Here is a 21897-nt window from a genome sequence, read left to right on the forward strand (position 1 = left end):
AACACTGGGTTTTGGATTATAAGGTTGCTTGGAGGAGTGCACACTCCACACAGTGTAATGTGGCTATCCCCAAAGCACTGTAAACAGCTGGCTTTGCCAACACCATAAAGTGAAAATATGTCCTCTTAAAGAATGGGCTCTGGATTAAATTGTTTGCAGTAACGTACTGACAGTGTAGAAACAGAAGATGGCGAAAGCGCATCTTGCGCCTGTATCTTTTCCATCAGCAGCACACAGCAGGCCGGATGACGGCGGTAGCAACGAGCCCTGGCAGCCAGTCGGTTACACCTACAGTCGTTACAACAACATCCCAGCAAAGTGTCTGATGCCCGAGCTCTTACCTTTCAGACAAACTTTTCAGCCGTAAGTACCGTTTGACTCTTGTGTCGCAGAAGGTGTAAGTTAAAGGTCTAATGATGTGAAAGCTACTGCATTTATGTAAAGCAAATTAAGGTGTAACGTTATATTTGAAAGGTTTTCTCCGCAGTGTGGTGGCCAGATGTGTCAACCATACGTCGGCTAGCTCACGTTAGCTAGCAACAGCAGCATTCATTAACTCTAACTAATTTGTCGCCGTAGCGTTAGGTGACTGTTATTGTTATTTAGCCAATTATTAACGGCTAGTCAGTAACTTAGCTCTACTCGGGCGTTTTCTAGCAGTAACAGTAACGTTAACCTATAACGTTAAGCCTGTCAAGAAGCGTAATGTTAACCGTAAAGATAGCGACCAAGCTAATGTCAAATTTTACTGTTCACGTATGTTATCTTTTTTTTAACCAAACCTTTAACCAGGTTAATTAGCCGACTAGCTGCTAACCAGTTAACGTTAACAGAATCCGTGTCAACTAACGTTATAGTATGGTGGAAATGACAGTCACGGTGTGTTGTCACTGCATGTGTGTTTTCTGTCACTGCCTGTCACTTGCCTGTGTTTTGACTTAGGGTCATCAATTTATCTAACATTAGCTAAAGTTGGATATATATTGACATAACGTTGACGTTAAGTCAAACTTTTCCTTTCTAACTAGGTTAGTCACTAACTACACATTTTAACAAGCAATAGCGAACGTTAGAGAGTGGCTGGCCTAAACTGATGACTAGCCATCAGTGCACCACCTCTTTTAATGACTAGGGTGCAATTACTGCTAATATCTTACGTGTCATTTGCTAACTTGCTAGATTTATTTCATGAGTTTAGCTAATGTATACAACCTAACTTGACACCTGTCAGTGTCAGTTCATTTTAGCTAGCGTTACATTCCTGTATGTCTGTAGTTCTGCTGTCTGTCCTAGTCTTTATAGTGGCCTCTCACAGGACAGGGTCTGTTTCGTCCACCTTTTGTGTTTCTCCTTTTGGCTGAATTCCCTTCTCTGTTTGTCCTTTCTTCTGTCTTTCATTATTTATGGTCCCCTGTGGAGTAGGGCACAGACAACAAGAGGAGAGGATGGATGGTTGTATGGACAGATGGCTCTGTGGGAGAGGGGCATTAAAGGATACTGTAGATATAAAAAAAGCTTATGATAGAAGTATGACAGGTACAATAACACCTGTGTGTGTAAGCTGGAGGTCGTTATTGCATAAGCCTAAATGCCACAGTTGTTTTTCATGGTCTGGGACTGTTTTATCTTCCAGAGGGACATTTAGAGCTTGGACTAATTAGACTCCAAAACAGTCCCTCATCTCATACTCAGTTCTATTTGTATCTCAAAGCCATGTTAATATCTAGGAAGCAGACAGGATATAGCACATATCCAGAAGGTCTTTTGTTAAAATACATAGAGCTTATGCAACCTAAAGGCAAGATGGTTACATTGTCCCATAGGTTCTCACCTCCCTTTGGAGACAGCAGTCCTCAGCAGTACCATATTAAATGTACTGTTGTCCATAAGAGTTTTATTAAGAATATGGACACAAAGAACCAAAGTTGTGCTACATGTGTTTGTCCTGGCTTTCTTTTTTCTTTCTAAATGTTTGGGCTGAGTTTTACACAGGGCAACACAGGGTTACAGAAAGAACAATTAGCTTAGTTCTGCAGGAAACCAGGACGGCCTTATTCCTCTGAGACAGGCTTTCATTAGCCTGGATGTGTGTGTTTTGTGGAGGTTTTGGAGTCAAAATATCACAAACGTTAGTAAAACAGTTTTGTTGCCGTAGGATATGGTCATGCATATTGTAGCCAGGGATAGGGTGCGAAGTCAGTGCAATGTTTTAAGAGGAGTCATTTGTGTGTGTTTGTGGGAGGCACGTTACATAGAAAGCTATTATCAACTTCTCTTTAGATTAGTGAAATGTTCCATGTGTATATGTTGAAAGTTTTTAGTACTTTTGACTGCAGTCTGGAGTACTCCAAATTATGTTTCAATGCCATAGTAGTTTTACAGTACGTGCCCTTAGTAATTGTTGTTACACAGACTTGAATGCAGACTGCATGTGTTTACATTGGGTAGTCTAAGTAATGTCCAGAGACTGGCTGTAAAGAGCAACGTTGACAAAACAGTCAGTCTTTGTGGTCATTTTGTTGCTGAGTCAACTGTGAACTTAAGTAAGGCAGTAAAATTGAAACGCATTCTCTTGCACAATACTGGTTTGCGCTGTACACTGATTTACCAGTTTGTACACTTGTACACAATATAGGCCTACTGCAATCCAGTGCAGCAGCCCTGCAATAAATCCTATCTTTGAGAAGCTAATCATTTTCAGAGAAGTGTTGATTTAACTAATATTAATTTTTGAGGCTGTAGTTTGTAGTGTTGTTGTTTGGATAACATTGTATTGTGGTTTATAGTATTCTGTCTGCCTCTGTATGTAAATGGGGTGGACAATATATTATTTATTGCACCTCTGTGTATATTGCCATGCTTCACTTTGCCATTTGTCTCCCTTAGGTATTTTACTTTTACTTTTCTCCTCTGGGTTCATTTTGTAAATTGTCACTGTTACTACCCTTCCCATGTCATAAATCCTTCTACAATAAATGAACAGCACCATAGCCAACTTATAAATGTCTTAGTGTCGCTCTCTCTCTTTTTTTCTCTCAGTCTTGCTCTCTGTACTTAGTGTCTCATATCTCAGTTGTTGTTTTGGTGATTTTGCAAAAGCTATTCTCATTGAAATACTTAATTTTTATAACAAGCAGATTGTGAAATTTTAAACCTAAATCCTAGTAATTTGACATTTAAATTGCCCTTTGAGCTTTATTCTTGTAAGTAAGTAGATGTTGACTGGTGTTGTTCTTTACAGATAAGTTGCAGGACATTTTGGTTTAGATACGGAGTAAAACCAGTAGTAACAAATTGAATCCTCTTCAGCCACACTGTTTAGCTAGTCAATGGTTTCCTACAAGTTTAGGACTTGTACAGAGTTTTCAGTTGTTTGTTTTGTTGTTTTTCTGAATTATGCATTGTCAGGATTGTATCTTAAGAATGAGTAAAAGTGTTCCGAAATCCCCATAACGTCTAATCACTGTGTACATCAATACATTTGTTTGTGTGTAGGCAAATATTCTACTGCAGTACAAGGCGTTGGTAGGACTGTTACATTCTGAATGGTTTTTTAAAATTTAAAAAGCCCTAGGGTTTGTTTGACAACTCAAGAATGACGCTAAACTTGTTTTGTGTCTCTCCCTTTCTCACTCTCACTGTTGTCTCTGAGTGGAGTCTGACTTTATCTGTGTTTCTCATACTTGGATTGTCTAATAGGCGGCACTGTCCTTCAAGCTGAAAGGTCAAACGTTGTGAGGGTGGTGCCAGATGGATCATGGTGGTGAGTGATTAAATTTCACTAAAGCATAAGTATAAGCTCAAAATATTTAAGGCCATCAACCTCAAAACCACAATATAAATACTAATTGGATGTGATTTAAAGTGAAAATAACTTAAAGCTGTTGTGAATGAGGAAGGCTGGGTTTTTTTATGCTATGGTTGCTTTGTCTCAAGTTGCAGCTGACCTGTAAATATGGAGTCAAAGTCAACTGAATGACATTCATATTTCATAGGAACTCAATTGTTCTTTGGGTTTCTTACTTATTTAATATTATTGTAATTTCAGCTTATCCTTTATGTTATCTCCAGGTGAGGTTGAGAGGGAGGGCAGAGTGATGTCCCAAGCTCAGATGGGTGGGGTTGACTTCTGTGATAACCTACCCAACCCTGAAGCTCTCACTGCCCAAACTCGAAATCTCAACGAGACAAACATGCTCCCACAGACTCAAAGTCTCCCTCCTTCACAAAATGAAGACGGAGGAGGGCATGGGCTCATTCAAAAAGCCTCGCTCAGCAACAATGGGAAGGACATAGAGGAGGAACAGGGAAAGGAGGGATACACAGGAAGATGCGGAGAAGAGGATGAGGAAGAAGACATTGATGAGATGATGAAGGAAGAAGAAGAAGAGGAAGACTCAGAGGAATCAAGCTGTCTAATTCGCTGCCAGTCTCCAGACACTCCCATGACTGATTCCTCCTATTCAGAAACTGGTAGGGAACATACACACATGAAAGAGAAAATCATATTATATACACACATGGACACACACTTTCACACACAGTTTCAAATCTTTGCTTCTTACTTTTTGCTGTAAGTAACACTTTTCTTGGCCATTTTGGGGCAGTAGAACACCAACACAAGCTAACAGAGACACAGCTGAGCATATTATTGTTAAGGCTAATGTGTTGGCAAATAATTGCCTATTCACACATCCAACAGAAACAGAGCAATATTTGTATTCATTTGGAGTAATTTTTCTGGCCATCTGAAAAATGTCTTTTCATCTCCTCCAACTCCTCTGAAAAATATCTGGCTGCTCGGCTTTCTTCACCAGTTAGTCATTAACTTTGTCTGTCTGCTGTTTGTCACCGGGGAGGTGGTGTATAGTGGGTTTATTAATCATTTAAAACAGCCACCTGCTGTTGCTGGAAATAAGGCAGCTGATTGTGAGTGAGTGACTGAGACTGAACTATACAGAAATTTTGCAGATGGTAAAACCAAAATGATGAGCTGAAACAGGCTCAAATGTTTTTAAGTGCTGCAGACTTTTGTGATAATTCCCTGGGATTGTCATTGGGAGTTACTTTCATATTACACAAGGATTGATTAATTGTTAAAATATTAATTAGTGAAGCTTTAAAATATAATAATCTTAAGAGAGGATGGAAAAACCCCCCCACAAAAACAGAGTTTCCTACTTAGCCAGTTAGGCCACATTTGTGAAAATAAACAACAGCCAACACTATATTCTTTAATATGATCAAAGCATCTTATTTGGGAGCCAAGGTAAAAAAGTGTTGGGAGACACTCATAAATATTGACTTAATATCAATCTAGCAACTTTATTTTAAGACAGACTCTTGCTATGAGTGATTGAGTATTAGCAGACCAGGCTTTCACTGCACTATTGCTTCTTAAACTATCACAGTATAAGCAGTGAAAGCCTGGTCTGCAAACACTGGTCTGGCTTATTCACTGTTGTAATGCCTTTTTGTGTGTGTTTTAAGTGGTCAGCATTTTGGATTAAGGTCAGGCTGACTGAGGGTAGTGATGTCATTCTGATCACTTGACTGCAGTAAGAATCGAGGGAGTGAAACGAGATAAATAAGATGTAAGGAGGCTATGTGTAGAATTCGTGAGAGAGAGAAAAGGAAAGCGAGGAGAGAGATGGATGAAGATTAAAGGATCAGAAGAGGAAATAAAGGAGTAGAGAGTAGATCAGTAAACTCCTAGAGTAGAGAAATGCACACAAACAGTCTTTCTTGCTAGTCAGACATGATAATCTGTAACAGCGTTTGTCAAATAAAACCATTTGCACTCACACAGTGTGTTTTAACAAGGAGCAATTGAAAGGACTTGCAAGGAAAGAGTGTGAACCTTTTGTTTGCACATTTGCTGTCTGTTGTTTCTAGAGCTCTATTCCCTCAAAAGACAGGTATTAGCTTATAGCTGTAAAACCCTGTTTAAAAATCTGTCTAAAATCTAAAGCTATCCATCTGTTTTTCTATGTATTAGAATGCTTCCTGTACTTCAACAGGTTCTATATTACTAATAGTAAGCAGAGGTGGTTTATTCTTTTCAACTACTCAAAATTTAGTGAATAGGGGTGTGACTTAATCTTCTGAATTTAGTCCCTAATCGTAATTGTCAGTATTGTATTGGGACAGTGCATAACTCTAACAGTACATAGATAATATAATATATACCTGTGTTCTCATGAGTTTTAGACAGCTGTCATTTTGTTTCAGCACATTCACTGTGCCCTAGTTATTCTGTATCTTTCTCTCATTTCTCTTTCTCTCATCCATTTTTCTGTTCGCTGCTGTCTTTCTTCCCCTCTGTAGGCAGTCTGTTGGAGACTCCATATCCTTTCAGCCCTAGGACCAGTCCAGAGCCTACATCCCCTGTCATTCCAGTGGTCAGTCCAGAAACAGCATATCCCATCAGTCAAGTGGAACTGAGACAGAGTGATGTTGAAGTGGACTCTCATAACTCCAACACTGAATCAGTTGCCTCCGTCCCAGGGTCCATTACAGTGGGACCCACCTTCACCACGGGGCATATAGATTCCACCACACTAACTATAACCTCAGTCACCAGGCCTACCAGCCCACCTGGGCCTACATATATCACTGAAGCTGCAGACAGGTTATCAAAAAATACTAACTTCACTGCAGAACATCTTACCTCATCCACAGAGCCTGTTTTCAACCATGGACTCACATGTGCCAGTTCATATGCAGGACCTATCACCTCATCTGCAGAGACATTTACAGTAACTGCTTGCACCACAAAGCTCAACACTTCCTTTGATTCCACTGATACAGAATCCACTTCCATCACAGGACTTATAACCTCAAATTTGGAACACATTACCTCCACTCCAGTGCCCACTTATTTCTCCACCTGCGCCACAGGATCTATTCCAAGCCCTGCTCTGCTGGAGTCTCTCGAGCAGTTGGCACAAAGAGGAGATGACACTCACCTTCCACAGTATCTTCACCAGGTAACCTGTCTGTCTTACTTCTGGTGTACAGTATGTCAGATACTGAGACCTATGTATTACCAGTCACTCATTTAAACAGACACTCTTCTCTTTAATGGTTTCTTAAAGTTTTTTCTTGCTGTCTTTCTGTCATTTTAGTCTCTTTAAACTCTTGCTCTCAAACTAGTTATTAAATCACTGTTATCCACTCAAGCCCATAATCGGAGTAGCACTTTGTACCCTGGGGCATGGGTGTCTTCAGTGTCTATACACACAAACACTAACACGGATGTGCACACACATAGGTCACATGCACACTACACAAAAAGCATACACAATATTTCTCTGCTCGTTTCTCTCTCACACACAGACATGCATGACTGGACATGTATGTTACGGGGTGGGTGAATATTTCTGTCAGTTTGATTTACAGGCACACCTGAGCTATGCTTACTTCCAGGCAAACAGGTGTGTGAGTGGAAGAGAGGGAGAGGAGGGTGGGGGTAATTTCTACCATGACACATGAATACAGACACACACATTTTGGTTAAAATACTGTAGCTAATGATTTCACCATAAACAGGTTGTTGTGGAAACTTGGCAGTGTGGGGGGAAAAAAGTTTCTACCTTGAATCAAACAGCACTAAAACAGTAAACACTGCTTTAAGCAAGATGTCAACCACTACCTCTTGTTATTAATGCAAAGCTTTGCTCTTGCACCACAATGCCATAGTAAAACAATTCTAGAATAAAAAGCTATATATTATTATTCCCTAAATTATTACACCTGGTTTAAAGTGTCATTTCATGATGCATGTGTGTTTGCAGGTGTGTGTGTGTGTATTGACGCGTATCTACAAATTTCCTTGCGTGTAAGAACTACTACTACTAACTGAATTATTGGTACAACAATAGTGACTTTGTAAGATATTAACAAAGCAGAACCATCAACTTAAGTCTTTCCACTGTCTCCAGTCAGTGAGCTTTTAAAGGAAAATGTACTTTTCACTTTCAATTATTATAGAAAATCAGCTTTACAACAGGTACACAGGTCTACAACAAGTCTATTCTTAACCCACCGATCAAAAGCAATTATTTGCAGGTCTAATTAAAGTTGGACATTAAAGGTCAATAATCTTTTACGACTTTCTTAAGCACTGCTTACCTATTTCTGGGTTACACCTACATGTCAACCCTGATGATGAACATATTCGTGCACTCTGCTGATTTGTTTACAGCAGGACATAAAAAATACATTAAAAAAACTCAACAGCAATGTCTCTTTGCAGAAATCTTGACCCGGTTACTCAAGATAATCCACAGATTTGTTGTGAGCAGTTTCATGTAGGGACTATTTTCTTTCTACCGATAGTTCCTACATGAAACTGCTCACAACAAGATCTGTGGATTATCTTGAGTAACCGGAAACAGACGTTGCTGTTGAGTTTTTCTAATGTATTTTTTTGCCGCTTTGAGCACCACAAGCCGAGTGCCATATAGTCCCATTATATTCAAAAAACTCAGACATCTCTACGGCCGATATCTTCAAAACTTGGCAACTCACACCGAAAGAATCTAGATGGATAAACAGCACCACGGGTAAGAGGAGAAATATGTATTTTTGATTTTGGGGTGAACTGTCCCTTTAATTGAAAAGTCATAAAGAATGAAAGGTCATGTAGATTACCTAAATGTAGCAATATAATGTTTTTCTTTTTGTTGTTGAAAAACTCATTTGAAGCTCTATTTGCTAGGTCCTTTTGGACTGCATTGTGAAGGTTCCTGCAGGGCACTCATGGGCATGTCCACAATCACTACATTGACAATGGTGAATATGATATGCTAATTATATGCTCACCTTAAAGGTGGGGTGTGCAATTCTAATCTAATACACGTGTTTTTGTCAAATTCAGCGAATATCTCCTCACGGTCCGCTAGCTGTCCGTTCAGTGTGTGCGCTGAAAAAAACTCTGGTGTTTGTACACAGCCCTGACTCTGTAAATGGTAAACAAACAGCCTTGGGCCGAGCCAAAAACACTATTCCAGCCATTATTTGTGTGTCAGGTAACATTAAATGACTTGCCCACGGACATTCAGCTTACTTTCTAGTTTGCCAAGATATGTTGTTATGATGTTAGCTATAGTAGCAGGAGAGTTGTGAGTATCGCTGTCTGGAGCTGGTGTGCTGGCTCTGGGAAACCGTCTCGTCCTCTCTGGCTGTTAGCTTCACAGCAACAACTGTAGCGACAGTTTGCTAACCCACAACCTAGCTAACATTAGTTACATTACTTCGCTCTATATCATGGTATTTTTCATGGTATTGGATTTCTCCAGAATCACAAACCCCACCTTTTTTAAGATAAATCTTACAATACAACAATAACAGCCAGGTTAAAAATGGAATTGAATGTGAGCGTTACTATTTTTAGATTAAGACCTATTATATATTAATTTAACATGTTCAATGGTAGCCACTAATCAAAGTAAGATAAAATAGCATGATAAGCTAATTAAGTTATTAAAATAAACTGCAAAGTGGTTTTAGGAAAGAGAGAGAGAGAGGCAGTCAGTCACTAATAACTAGAGGTTTCGAAGCCAACACCGTTAGCATAAATATGAATTGCTGGAGAAACAACAGAGAAAGCCAGCGTGGAGGGCCAAAGAATTGGACTGCACTTTTGGTGGACATGTGTGCCTTATGGTGCAACCAGTGGGCGATTTAAGGGGGGGTGAGGGCGAGTGCCATCCCCCTTGTTAGCAAAATGTCTCCCTTATTAACCTGCTCAAAAGATGCTCCGTGCTTTGTCTCGTAGTGGCGCTTCACATTGCCGCTTTTAGTAATCGCCACAATCTCGGAACATATGAGACTTACTGGTTTTGAACTGCCTGTGGGAAGATTGAACATGTAAGAGTCTGTCCACTCTTGATTTAACCCACCGTTAAAAATTAACAAATCGCCTACTGGGTGTAACTGATGTGTAACTGTAGTCCAAAAACAGAAAACGAATTTAAACGCTTTCCAACTTCATATCTGAACCATGTCAGTACAGTTACCTATAGAGGTCATTCAGTCGTCACCGCCCCTCACTTCATTAGAAATGCAAGAGCCTTTTGTGCCCTCCTTTCCTTCTCCTTATCCTCCTCCTCTCTCTCTCTCTCTCTCTCTCTCTCTCACACACTCTTCTCTTGTTCTGTGATCAACTGAGCAGCATGAAAGCGACACTTGCTGAAGAGAGGTAGACTGTCTACCGTGGTCTCTCCTTTCGTTCTTGCTTTTCACTCTCACTCTCATTTTCACTCCGTCTCCTAAATGCAAGGGACTTGTTAACTATTTTATTAAATTTCTGAGATCAGATTATATTTTTTCTTTTTTTCTATCTAGTTAATGATTATAGATGTCATTGCAGCCATAGCAGTGCAGTTACAGCTTTGTATAGTGTGGTGTTCCTATGTTCTATATTGGTGTATTTTCTACCTGTTTTCTTGTATTTTGTCAGATCAAATTTTTCTTTGACTGATCTTGTGTCATGTTAAGGAATCACTCTACATGAATAGTTTGAGTCTGGTTTCAAACCCCTATGGAGCCAGTTTGCCTGACAGCTTCTGTGACATAATTGATGTGTTAAAAGAATGAAAAAATATTTTAAAGGCATGCACTTTATTAAAAGGAATCTCTCTCTCTCTCTCTCTCTCTCTCTCTCTCTCTCTCTCTCTCTCTCTCTCTCTCTCTGCAGATTGCTGAGGCCTTTGTCCTTCACGAAGACTGTATCCTTATTATGTCGGTGTGTGTGTCTGTGCGTATTGGGGTTGATAAGGGGCAGCTTTTATTTTAATTTGTGCTACTTATGTTCTGTGTCTTTACTTACCTTGCCTGCTTGTCCATACGTGTGTTTTTTTTAATCTGTTTTATTTCACACACTGCACGTAGAGCTTGAGGATTTAGAGTTACTTGTCGCAGTAAAGTTACAGTGGATTACTTGACGCCTCACTGACTTTTCAGACAGTGTGCATACAAAGAGAGCAAGGGACAGAATAGACAAATGAGAAAAGAGTGAAAAAGAACTTGTAAAAAGAGAAGGGGATACGAGAAAACACAACAGAAAGAAAAGAAAGTAAGGAAGAGACTGCATAGATAAGGAGAACATGAAGACGGGTAATTACACAAGGTGAAACAGAGAGAGGAAAAGCCGCAGTAGCTAAGCTGGCTTATACAGAATGCCCAGAGGCTCACAAGGTAGAGAGGCAGAGACAAAGAAGGCACATACACAGAGGGAAGATAGATATTCAGATTAAAACTCAAATCTGACAGGAAAGAAAACTACAGTATGTTGCCAAAACAATACACTTGTCAGATGAGGAAAGATTGCAGCATTTACAGATAATTTATGAGTAAACAGTAAAATAATAATTATCAACACTTGATGATATGAACATCCTGTTTAGTGAAATAAAATGATGCTAACCAGTGGAACTTTTTAGGTGTTTACAAATCCAAATGTTCTTTGTATCAGCATAATTACTTATAGTTTATTAAGTAGACCCTCAACCATAACCTCTTCTGTTTTGAAATTGAAATGTAGATTGTCACTGTACAGTACATACACACAACCTGCAGACACACTCACAGAAAGAGACACCCTCATACAAATGCACTCAGGCACTTACAGTCAATAAAGGCAACTCTATAAAACAGAGTAGGAGGAAGAGATGAAAGGTAAGAAGAAATGCAGGAGAGGGAGCATGAGATATAATTCATTTTTTCAGAGGAAAGAGACCCAGTGGGATGGAAGAAATAAAAGAGGCAAAGAGAAGTGGAAAGCTAGCTTAGCTATGTAATGCATGTATAGAGGCTTAGTTAGAGAGAGAGAGAAAGCATTGAGCTATGTCAAAGAGGGTTTGTGTTTTGGCTGCTCATATCCATAAACATGAGAGACTGCATCCTGGTGCGTTTCTTCTCCTCCTTCTCTGTCTCTCTTTGTCCTCCTATTTTTTCAGTCTCACATTTGTTCTCCCTTTACTTCTGTCAGCTGTAACGGTTCCTGAGCAGAAAACCAAGAGAGTTTCAGAGTTGATGCAGAACCGTTCTCTGTAGGGCCTGTTATGTATCGTGTGTGTGTGTGTGTGTGTGTATTTATGTGTTTCTTAAACTGTGATGTTCAGACCAGCGGGCGTTATGGTGCATCCAACTAGAGAGACTCTATCACCAGAGAGTATTGGACAACCTGAATGCACTTCAAGAACAGTGGGGTAACACGTGCACACACAGCACACATGCATCAGATACACACATACACAAATGTAGTGTATATTTTTGTCTGTGTAACAAAATACTTATTGTAATATTTGTTATAAAAATGTAATATGATAAACATTTAAACTTTGAATATTGGGCGACTCTAAAAATAGAAGCCACAGAAGTAGAAGTCTTACATCCAGGAATCAGTGATATTCACATGCAAAATACAATAAAATCTGACAATGCATTACATATAAGAATTTTATATAGATTACACACTTGTAAAAGAAGTAAGTATTGTACTATATAACAGCTGCACTTGTAAATGAGGCTTAACTATTTCTTTACATATTACTGAATATCGTCCTTGTCATTGTATGTGCTCACAAGCACAGCTATCAAGCGTAAAACTACTCAACACTGCAGCCTCTGTGTCTCGTCCATTGGATCCCAATAATATATATTTAATGTAGTTTCAGTGATCATATATGCAAATTCCATCAGTAAACATTTATGATTATGGACATAACATTTATATTTATATTGCAGCTCTCAGAGGCTTCCTCATAACCATGCTTTTAACTATCTGTATCTCTTTGTGTCTCTCCATCTCTTAGAGAGTCAGGGTAGAAAGACTTCCCCTGACCTGGCAACCCAAAATCTGGACACTCTTAAACACATCTGCCAGACGCACAGTCGGTCAGTCTGCATGCATGTGTGTGTGTGTGTGTGTGTGTGTGTGTGTGTGTGTGTGTCTGTGTAGGGTTTGTAATTATTGTCACCTGAACCACTAGATTTGAGATCTGAAAGGTACTTTAGTGAATAACATATTTTCTGCTTTTATAGTCTCAAGAATGGTCTCAAAACCACAAGTGGAACTTGCAATATGTGCTTTATATTGTTCTGTTGAACTCAAGGTGACCTTAAAAAATAGTTTGGGGGGTATTTTAAACCACAAACCAGTCCAACATTTTGTGAAATATGCTTGTTTAGTGCCTTAACCAGAGTCAGACAAAAAGATCAATATCAGTGTCATTGCAGAAATATGGTAGGTCTGAGATGTATTTGGCTTAAATTGGAAGAAGTGGGAGTCAGTTAGCCTAGCTTCATCAAAAGTCATCTTCCAATGACTATGACTAACAAGATACAAGACGTTTTATTCTAATGTTGTGTCTTGTTAATTAGCAAACTAGTCAACAGTACATGCAGTAGTACTGGGGTTATATACAGAATTATGATGACACACAGTCACTCCATTTAGCAACTTGTGGTCAAGAAATCACTAACATGTAACTCCTTATACCTCTGTTACTTTGTGACTAAAACAAAGGCAATAAGAGTAAATAACACAGCTTTGGATTTATAGGAATGCATATTTTTTCCCTGAAAACTGAGCAAGGTTGTTTCTCCTACTTTTTTGTCTTTCTACTCTTCCATAACCTATCTCTGTAAGGGATGCACAGAGATCAAATTGATAGTGATAGATAGTCATCTTGCTCTAGTTAAGATTGCATACAAGCATATTTACCCAATTGTCAGACTATTTCTTTAAAAATATAGCATTGTAAGGTCACATACAGTATGTGTGGTATTCCAGAAAATGTTGATCACAATAATCAGTTGACTTCTAATTTACATATTATCATTATTATTATTACATATTGTGCTTCTGTAATAATGTGTGTGTGTGTGTGTGTGTGTGTGTGTATGTGTGTTGTTTGGTATAACAAACAGTCAGGTGAAGCCCCCTTCGGCATTTTTCAATATTTAATAGTTAGTCCTCAGTGTACTATACCTGCCAGACACACACACACAGCCTTCCATACCATACACACCTGCACATTCTGTATGCCCCCAGACAGGTGAAGTGTGTGTCTGTGTGTGTGTCTGTTTGCATGACTATGAGCTTGTATATATCTGTGTGGTGAGTACTGCAGTGATAGTTTAAACATATGGCCCTTTGCTGCTGCTGCACTTTCAGACATTTGAGCCATCACACTGCTAGGGTTTCACTTCGCTTAACTCATGCATGCACACACACACATACACACAGTCTCACTCACACACACATGTTGTAATAGCCAGGGAAATGTGTTCTGGCTAATATTAGATTGGGAGAGTAGAGAAGGGTCACCCATCTTTCATGTCTTCAGTTACTAAAACCAAGAACAGACCTTCAATACACTCACCATCTCACTCCGTCTCTTTCTCTCTTCTGTTCATAGACCAAGAGCTAGAGATGCTGTGGTAAGACATTCATCATTTCTGTTGTGTGTGTGGCAGAGAGAGAATGTACATACATATAAGATAAGGCAGAATGAATGTGTATTTTGCATTTCAAGTGACTCACTGATGTCATGTTAACATGTTGCATGTAAAATATTGTGTCCATCATGTACATCTCTGTTGAGTTTAGTGTACATGTACCAATGGATTAGATTTTAAATAATGTGTACACATGTCTTACACATTACTAAACTGTGTATTGTATGTAAATGTGGTAGTGTATCATATATATATTTATTTATTTATTTGTGTGTGTGTGTGTGTGTGTGTGTATAGTGTGCATCTCTTAATCTTTTGAGGCCTACATTTGAAGAAGGTGGTGCGCTGCCTCCATGTACCTCAGGTGAGTGAGTGGGTATATTTGGCAGTGTGTGTGAGTACTGTTGGTTGGTTTTGCACTTTTTGGACCATTAACTTACAAACCACTTATACTTTACGGCTAACCAAACTGGACGATTTCATATCATATTGAAATACATAAATCAGTGGTTTCTTGGTAGGATTGTCCTAACTCAAGGTCCACTTACTAGCTTTTTGCAGAGCTTTCAACCAAAAGGAGAATGAGCTTTCAGCCGCATCTCCTGATTCAGTTAAAAGTTTTGGAAAAAGCTGGTAAGTGGACCTTAAATCAACAGTGAACTTGTAGATGTGGCTGGTTATAATGTAATTCAAATGCGATTTGTAGTAATTAGACTAAGGCATGCAAAACCATCTGTATGTTTCTGAAAGCTCTTATGAGTCATGAGAATTTAAATTTCTGACATTTTGTATATTCTAAGTTAAATGTTTTATTGATCAGACATTAGGGCAAAGTTTGTGGGATAGTTTTGTGGAAGTTTCATTTCTTACTGTGTGCATGTGTGTGTTGCAAAAGGTCCCAGGTTTGGTCTTTTGCTAATTGATGAACCACAGGGGAGTAGGCAGCGGTATAAGGTGTGAAAGGCACTTAGTAGCTTTGGTGTAACTTACTGTTGAGGAGAGAGTCGGGACATAGTGATGATTAGTTTTACTTCCACAACTGTGGCTGCTCACACACACACACACACACACACACACACACACACACACACACACACACACACACACACACACACACACACACAGGAATGTGCAAGGATAAGGATTTTTGTTATCAGATCAAGAAAACTTGTTTAATGTACCTGTTGTTAACAGGTGGTGCTGCTCTCCTATACTCACTTAAGGCTCAGTGCAATCACTAGTGTCACTAAAAGACAGACTAAACATGTTCTGTCAACATTCTGTCAACACAATAGCACTCAAACTGCTTTTACACACTTCTGTATACTCTTATCTTATACTCTATTATCACATGAACTTGCTCAGACTCATCTTGTTTACTTTTCTGGCTTCTGCTATAGACATGCCATATTCCATCTGTTTTTTGTTTTGCTTTTGTTTAGTTTTTTGCACATGTAGCATTTGTGGACTCCCTGCTATGATTTACTTTTCGTGTTGACACATTTAAGAAGTTTGTGATACCACATGGAAGGGAGCTTGCAAAAAAGGGAGATTGGTGCATTTTTTCCAGTTGGTAGTTCATATTTTAAGAATCTAATACTGCTACAACCACAAGTTTCAGGAAATGGATACATGGAAAATCAGATGCAAGCAGCTGCCATTGCATTGTACACTGTGAGTGTAACTGTGTTGAAAATATGTATTTTAAGAGGTTTTACGTTTGTCTGTTGAGGACCTTGAGTTCGTATTTGAGAGCAGTTCTTCCTGCATAGAGTAAGGAAATTACTGTCACTGTAGAGTATTCATTATTATTCTAATGACATAAACTATGAAAGTAAGGCCCCATGGACTAATGCCTTTACTTTCAGTAAACAACACCAAGAGCTGTTTTTATTCACTCTGCTTTAAAACCCTTTTCGTTTATTTTTCTCTGTCCCCCTTACTACCCCCCCAACCACTCTCCTCCTCTACTCTCTTTTTGTCTTCTTATCCAGCCCGTCAGGTTGACGGAGGGATGGAGAAGAGAGCGGAAGACTCCTCCCGTTCTCAGAGCAGCCATCCAGTCAAACCCTCCATTAATTTGGCTGATGGGCTCAATTCGCCTGAGATCTCAGAAAAGGACAGGGAAGATCCAGACAGGGTATTAGAGGGGAGGGACTGTTTCCAGGGATCTCAGCTGACTGACAAGCAGGGCAGCGACAGCGAGGGAGGAGAGGCAGAAGGAGGGGTAGGATACACCACTTCAGTCATAGGAAATGAACTGCACCCCTGTACAGCTGGAGAAATGGATCAATCCAACCCTGCAGAGCAGCAGGGAGGAGATTTAGCTCTAGCACAGGAAAAGGAGGCAAAAAGGGAAGAAGAGGAGAGGGACGTGGAGGAGGCAGCCGAGGCTATGGAGATGGAAGATGAGGGAGAGGATGAAGAGGAGGAGAAGCAGAAGGAAAGAGACTCTCATTTTTGTCAGAAAGCTCTCTCAGTTGAGACTCTTGTCAGTGGGGCAGAGGTGGAGGTACAACAGCTGCACCAGGAAGCCCTAGCTGGGGAGAAGCTACATGAGGACACTCAGGTATATACATCAGAATTTGTTGGCTACTTAAGGTACTCTGAATTTAGCTTTGAAGATATTTTTACCAAATATATTTTAAAAACACATCAAAATAAATATAAATAAATACAATCAATATTTTAAAGTCTGTCATTTGTGTTATCAGTGAGTTCCTAGTTTGTTTTGGCAGTAATTTTACACTCTACTTTCCTGAAATTACTTCTCCTCACCAGGACCAGTATCATAGTTTCTTCTGTTGATGATTTTTGCTTTGCTCTACGATCATGCTCGAAGTCATGGTAACGATTGCAGCTCATGCTAACTATTCAGTTCATCTATTTATCTTAACAAACCATTGTTGCTATTGCTGGAAATATAAAACCTATCACTTCCTCTATTTCGGCTAATTTTTTCCTAGGAACAATCTACCACTGGGGGGATTTTGAACAGCAGCAGAAGTTTTAATGGTTTCAATTAGAATTGTGGTATAGCAGTCCCATAGGGAGTGGAGCAACAAAAGGGATTACTGTTTCCATAACGGTATATTGGTAAGTTATAACTGTATTCCATTATCACAGCAGGAGCAGAGTGAGGAAGGGCTGGAGGAGGAAGAGGAAGAGGAGTACGAAGTAGAGCAAGTTGACATCATCAGAGAAGCTGCCTCACTGGATGACATGGCTAAACTCATCACTGTAGAGGAGGTGTGTTTTTAACAAGTTATGTTGATTTCATTTGTTGTTATTATTTATGGGCATTTGTTGATGCATGAATGCTTGTGTGTATGTATGTAGAGTTGAGATTATACAGTATGTACAGGTATGGATATAACCTGGCACAATTTGTGACAATTTGTCTTCCTTTCAGTCTAAGAGTCTAATGTAAAAATTATTGAACTAAAAAAAACCACACTGGTAGAACCACAAACACATTTTAAAAATGTTAACCTCAAATTGTCGATTTGGCGACCATTTTAAGGTTTCTGTTTGTCTTTATCTGCCCATCTAGGCCCTTTTATAATGGACAGCACTGTGCCCCTGTGAACAGCCATAATGGTATTACTTAGCCATTACTGTGATACACAGGCTATGGACTTGTTTTGCGGATATGGAAGCCAATTTGACATTTAACTCTTCTATACTGAGAGAGTTAGACACTGAGAGAAAAGTAGGAGAACTGAAAATGTCATGCACTTGTCAGCATCTAGCAGGACTACTGTGTTGTTATTCTGATATAATTATTTCAGAATGTGTGGAAACCTGTATTTGGTTTCATATCTGTGTCCAGTGTGTTGAGAAAAAAACTTTTTATTTTTGATTTATTCGACATTGATTGTGTCATTACATGGCTTTAAGCTTAAGTACTGGTTACTGACTTATTTTCATAAGCAGTGAAAGAGAAGAACAGGGAGCGACATAAATGAAAGAGGTAGCTGCAGAGAGATTCCTAGTACATGGAGTAGAGATGGAAAGAACTGCGGCCCAATGGTAACCAGAGACATTGCCTGCTTTTATCAACTACAGGATGTAGAGCAGCAATATATTGCTTTAACAATATATTGTTAAAGCAGTGGCAGCTGTAGTAAGTAGTTGTTTTGGTTCCCTGTTTTGTTTCCAGCACAAAGACACAGTCTTGTTGATCCAACACTTTTCTTATAAAAATCATCTTATATTTCACTTATGAAGAAACTAACTATAAACTGAGTGAACGTTGTGTCTGCAGTGTTTATTTCACTACAGACTTAATAGGTTTGCTTTTAAAAATACTTGTAACAGTCTTCTTGTTATTCCTTTTTGATTTTTTTTAAAGAATTAGACTCATAGCACAAATTCAGAGAACTCAATTTTTCAACATTATGACTACATGATGTAACAGTAAGCAGAAGTTTTGCTAAATATGACAGGTACTCTGCCTGGCGTTGATAGTCTACCAGCACTTGGCCCTAGTTCCTTTGCAGTCGTATTATGTATTTTGAACGCTTTTGTGTTGAGCCAGGGATGATCGTTTGAGGTCCAATGTGCTTCTTCTCTCATAGGGAAGCAGTGCTTGGTACTGTATGACTGACTGTAAATGACTGTAAATCACTAGTGTTGCTTTTATTGTTGACTGTTTTTTTTATCACAAATGAAATTTTAAAATGAACTAACCATTCTGTGGTCTACTACTTGGAATGAAATCATCATGTCTTAATCAACCTTTGAATGAATGTTTGGAGTTTAATGTTAAACTTCGCTTTGTGTCATCTGTGGGGCATTTATATATTGTCAGAAAAAAGATTGAGGGTTATTTTGGTATTTATCAACATTGAGCTGCTTTGTGTAGCATTATGCAACATGTACAGGAACTCAGTGCACCTCTGTATATACTGTCAGAAGAATGTTTAACATGTTGCACATGTTGAAATCTGTTGTAAGGAGCATTGTTAGTGAGGCTTAAAGTTCAATACCCTGATTGTGTGATGTACTCTGACACCTGGTGGACATGGCTGCTGAGGAGCACCCTTTGTAAGACAAGTTCTTCCTCATACACAATGTTGTCAGTGTATGACGATGAACATATCAGACTGGATTTGGTATAAATAGAAATTATGTTCATGTTAATATATGTGTCTGTGCTTCCTAACATCTCTCTGCTTTTGTTTTTGTTTTGTTTGTTTCACTTCTCAGATGTCTCCTGCCTCTGGCCTGGTCTCCATATTGAAGAAGCGTGTTTGTGTTGACAACGTGACTGTGTCTGCCAGCTCACAGCCCCGACCTGACAAACCTCCTGCCAAAAGACGTGTCCGCTTCAAAGTCCCTGATGACGGCTATGAGCATGGTGTGTTTATGAGGTTATTGCCTACGATTCAGAGACTTGTATCTCTCTAATTTGTAACATTGGCAGGAGTAAATTTAAAGCTAGGTAACCTACACCAAATATACAAATCCATTGCGACAACACTGTCAAAAATAGTTGATGAATTCTAGCCAGTTATTATTAATCTACTGCTCTGTAACCTCCCTCCAACACCCTGTATCTCTCCCTCTGTCTCTCTTTCTCTGTAGAAGTTGGCGGTGGGGACTCCTGCCTGCTTCTTTTCCTGCTTTGTCTGGTTACTGTAGTGATCAGCGTGGGGGGCACCGCCCTTTACTGTGCTCTGGGTGATGCCCACTCCTCAGTCTGTCAGGACTTCTCCAGAAATGCAGACTTCTACATTGGCCAAATACAGCGTGGGATAGCTCACATCCAACATTGGTTTACCTCCGGGTTATAGCAGCAAACAGTCAACATTGTGGAGCCACTGGCCTTATTGTTCACCGTAGGTTCCAGCAGTCCCTGCTACTTTCTCGGGACAATATTTTCTGAGGTAATGGTGCCAGGTAGCTGCTACAGTTCCTGTCGCTATGTGGAGCAAGTGGCTATTATGCTGCCTAATTGGCTAAACGATTATATCAGATACGGTTGGCATTTGTACGCCTGCGCTACTGCATTTTTAATGTTCTTTGAATACAATCCCAGGGTTCATTTAGACTAAAAGTCGTAGGTCAGATGTCCCTTTACAACACTAGTTTGAAAGGGAAAGCAGAGTGGAGAGAGAGGATAACTGGAGAATGGAGACTGCATAACAGAAGAGGAAGAACTGACAAACATCCCTCTCAGCTCTGTCCAGATTAAATTTTATATATATATATATATATATATATATATATATATATATATATATATATATATTATATATATATATAATTTCTCAAGCTAGGTTTAGAAATTCTTAATATGACTTAAGTGTCCTAGCTGAACTAGCTGAGCGCTGTCTCCGCACACACTTTCTCCGTCAGCCAGTGATACTTCACTTTTAAAAGTCACTGGTAATTAAATCAACCATGGACTCCAAGACTCAGCTCCCTCAGTTAAGAATAAGAACAAAATATTAACAGCTGCAACCCACGGAGATGTAAAAAATTATATATAATGTATAGTTTGTTAACTGGGGGGCAGAGAGATGCTCTCTCCACACACACTGCACAAATGGGAAGTGCCCCAAACGGCATTTTACATTTTAACTGCTGCAACCACTAGTGTTGCTTTTATTGTTGACTGTTTTTTTTATCACAAATGAAATTTTAAAATGAACTAACCATTCTGTGGTCTACTACTTGGAATGAAATCATCATGTCTTAATCAACCTTTGAATGAATGTTTGGAGTTTAATGTTAAACTTCGCTTTGTGTCATCTGTGGGGCATTTATATATTGTCAGAAAAAAGATTGAGGGTTATTTTGGTATTTATCAACATTGAGCTGCTTTGTGTAGCATTATGCAACATGTACAGGAACTCAGTGCACCTCTGTATATACTGTCAGAAGAATGTTTAACATGTTGCACGCAAGACTGGTACGATTTTTTTTTAGGATATTGCAATATTTCTACAGGTATTGTGTTAGACTACATGCAGGCTTTATATGGTTTGATCAGAAACAAAAAAATATCCATATCCGCAAACTGTTTTCAGGTTCTGTGTGAAAAGTACATGGAAGTGAACATTAGTTATGCACAGATAACTTGAACAGAAAATACTCAACTCTTCTGGCTAGGTATGGAGTATTTCAGTTAAAAACTGATAAATGAGAATTGTACAATCAATGTTGAACACAATAATTGTTGTTATTGTACTTTTTCAGTACAGGCCTTGATGTTGAAGCTCTGTGTCAGTCCAGCTCTGCCTGCCTGTGTGTTTGCTGTTCTTGGGGATTCTGGGCATCATCCTCAGTGTGTGATCGTCAATGTTTCTATTTATTTTTTCCCAAAATAACTTTTTGCAACTCAGAATGATTTTTTGCCACCACTTGATGGTAGTCACCTAGTTAACATTTGCCATTTTTGTTATACATGTGTCTAATGTG

The 21897-nt window shown here is 39.1% G+C and overlaps 1 protein-coding gene across 2 annotated transcripts; it reads left to right on the plus strand.

The window, feature by feature from the left end:
* The first annotated feature begins 115 nt into the window (after nt 1-115).
* On the plus strand, nt 116-20683 carry cnsta (consortin, connexin sorting protein a). 2 transcript variants are annotated; one of them, XM_044207794.1, is made up of 13 exons: nt 116-363; nt 3700-3763; nt 4072-4473; nt 6328-6989; nt 10703-10733; nt 12129-12215; nt 12822-12903; nt 14430-14451; nt 14767-14833; nt 16464-17038; nt 17599-17718; nt 19681-19831; nt 20059-20683. In XM_044207794.1, exons 2-13 carry the CDS (start codon nt 3751-3753, stop codon nt 20265-20267), a joined length of 2421 nt encoding a protein of 806 aa, XP_044063729.1. In that variant the 5' UTR covers nt 116-363; nt 3700-3750; the 3' UTR covers nt 20268-20683. The 2 variants fall into 2 exon arrangements, with proteins under 2 accessions (XP_044063729.1, XP_044063719.1); XM_044207784.1 differs by having other exon boundaries at nt 135-363; nt 17596-17718; nt 20059-20682.
* Nucleotides 20684-21897: the final 1214 nt, after the last annotated feature.

The sequence above is a fragment of the Siniperca chuatsi genome, linkage group LG1, assembly GCF_020085105.1.
Source record: "Siniperca chuatsi isolate FFG_IHB_CAS linkage group LG1, ASM2008510v1, whole genome shotgun sequence".
Classification (NCBI taxonomy): Eukaryota; Metazoa; Chordata; class Actinopteri; order Centrarchiformes; family Sinipercidae; genus Siniperca; species Siniperca chuatsi.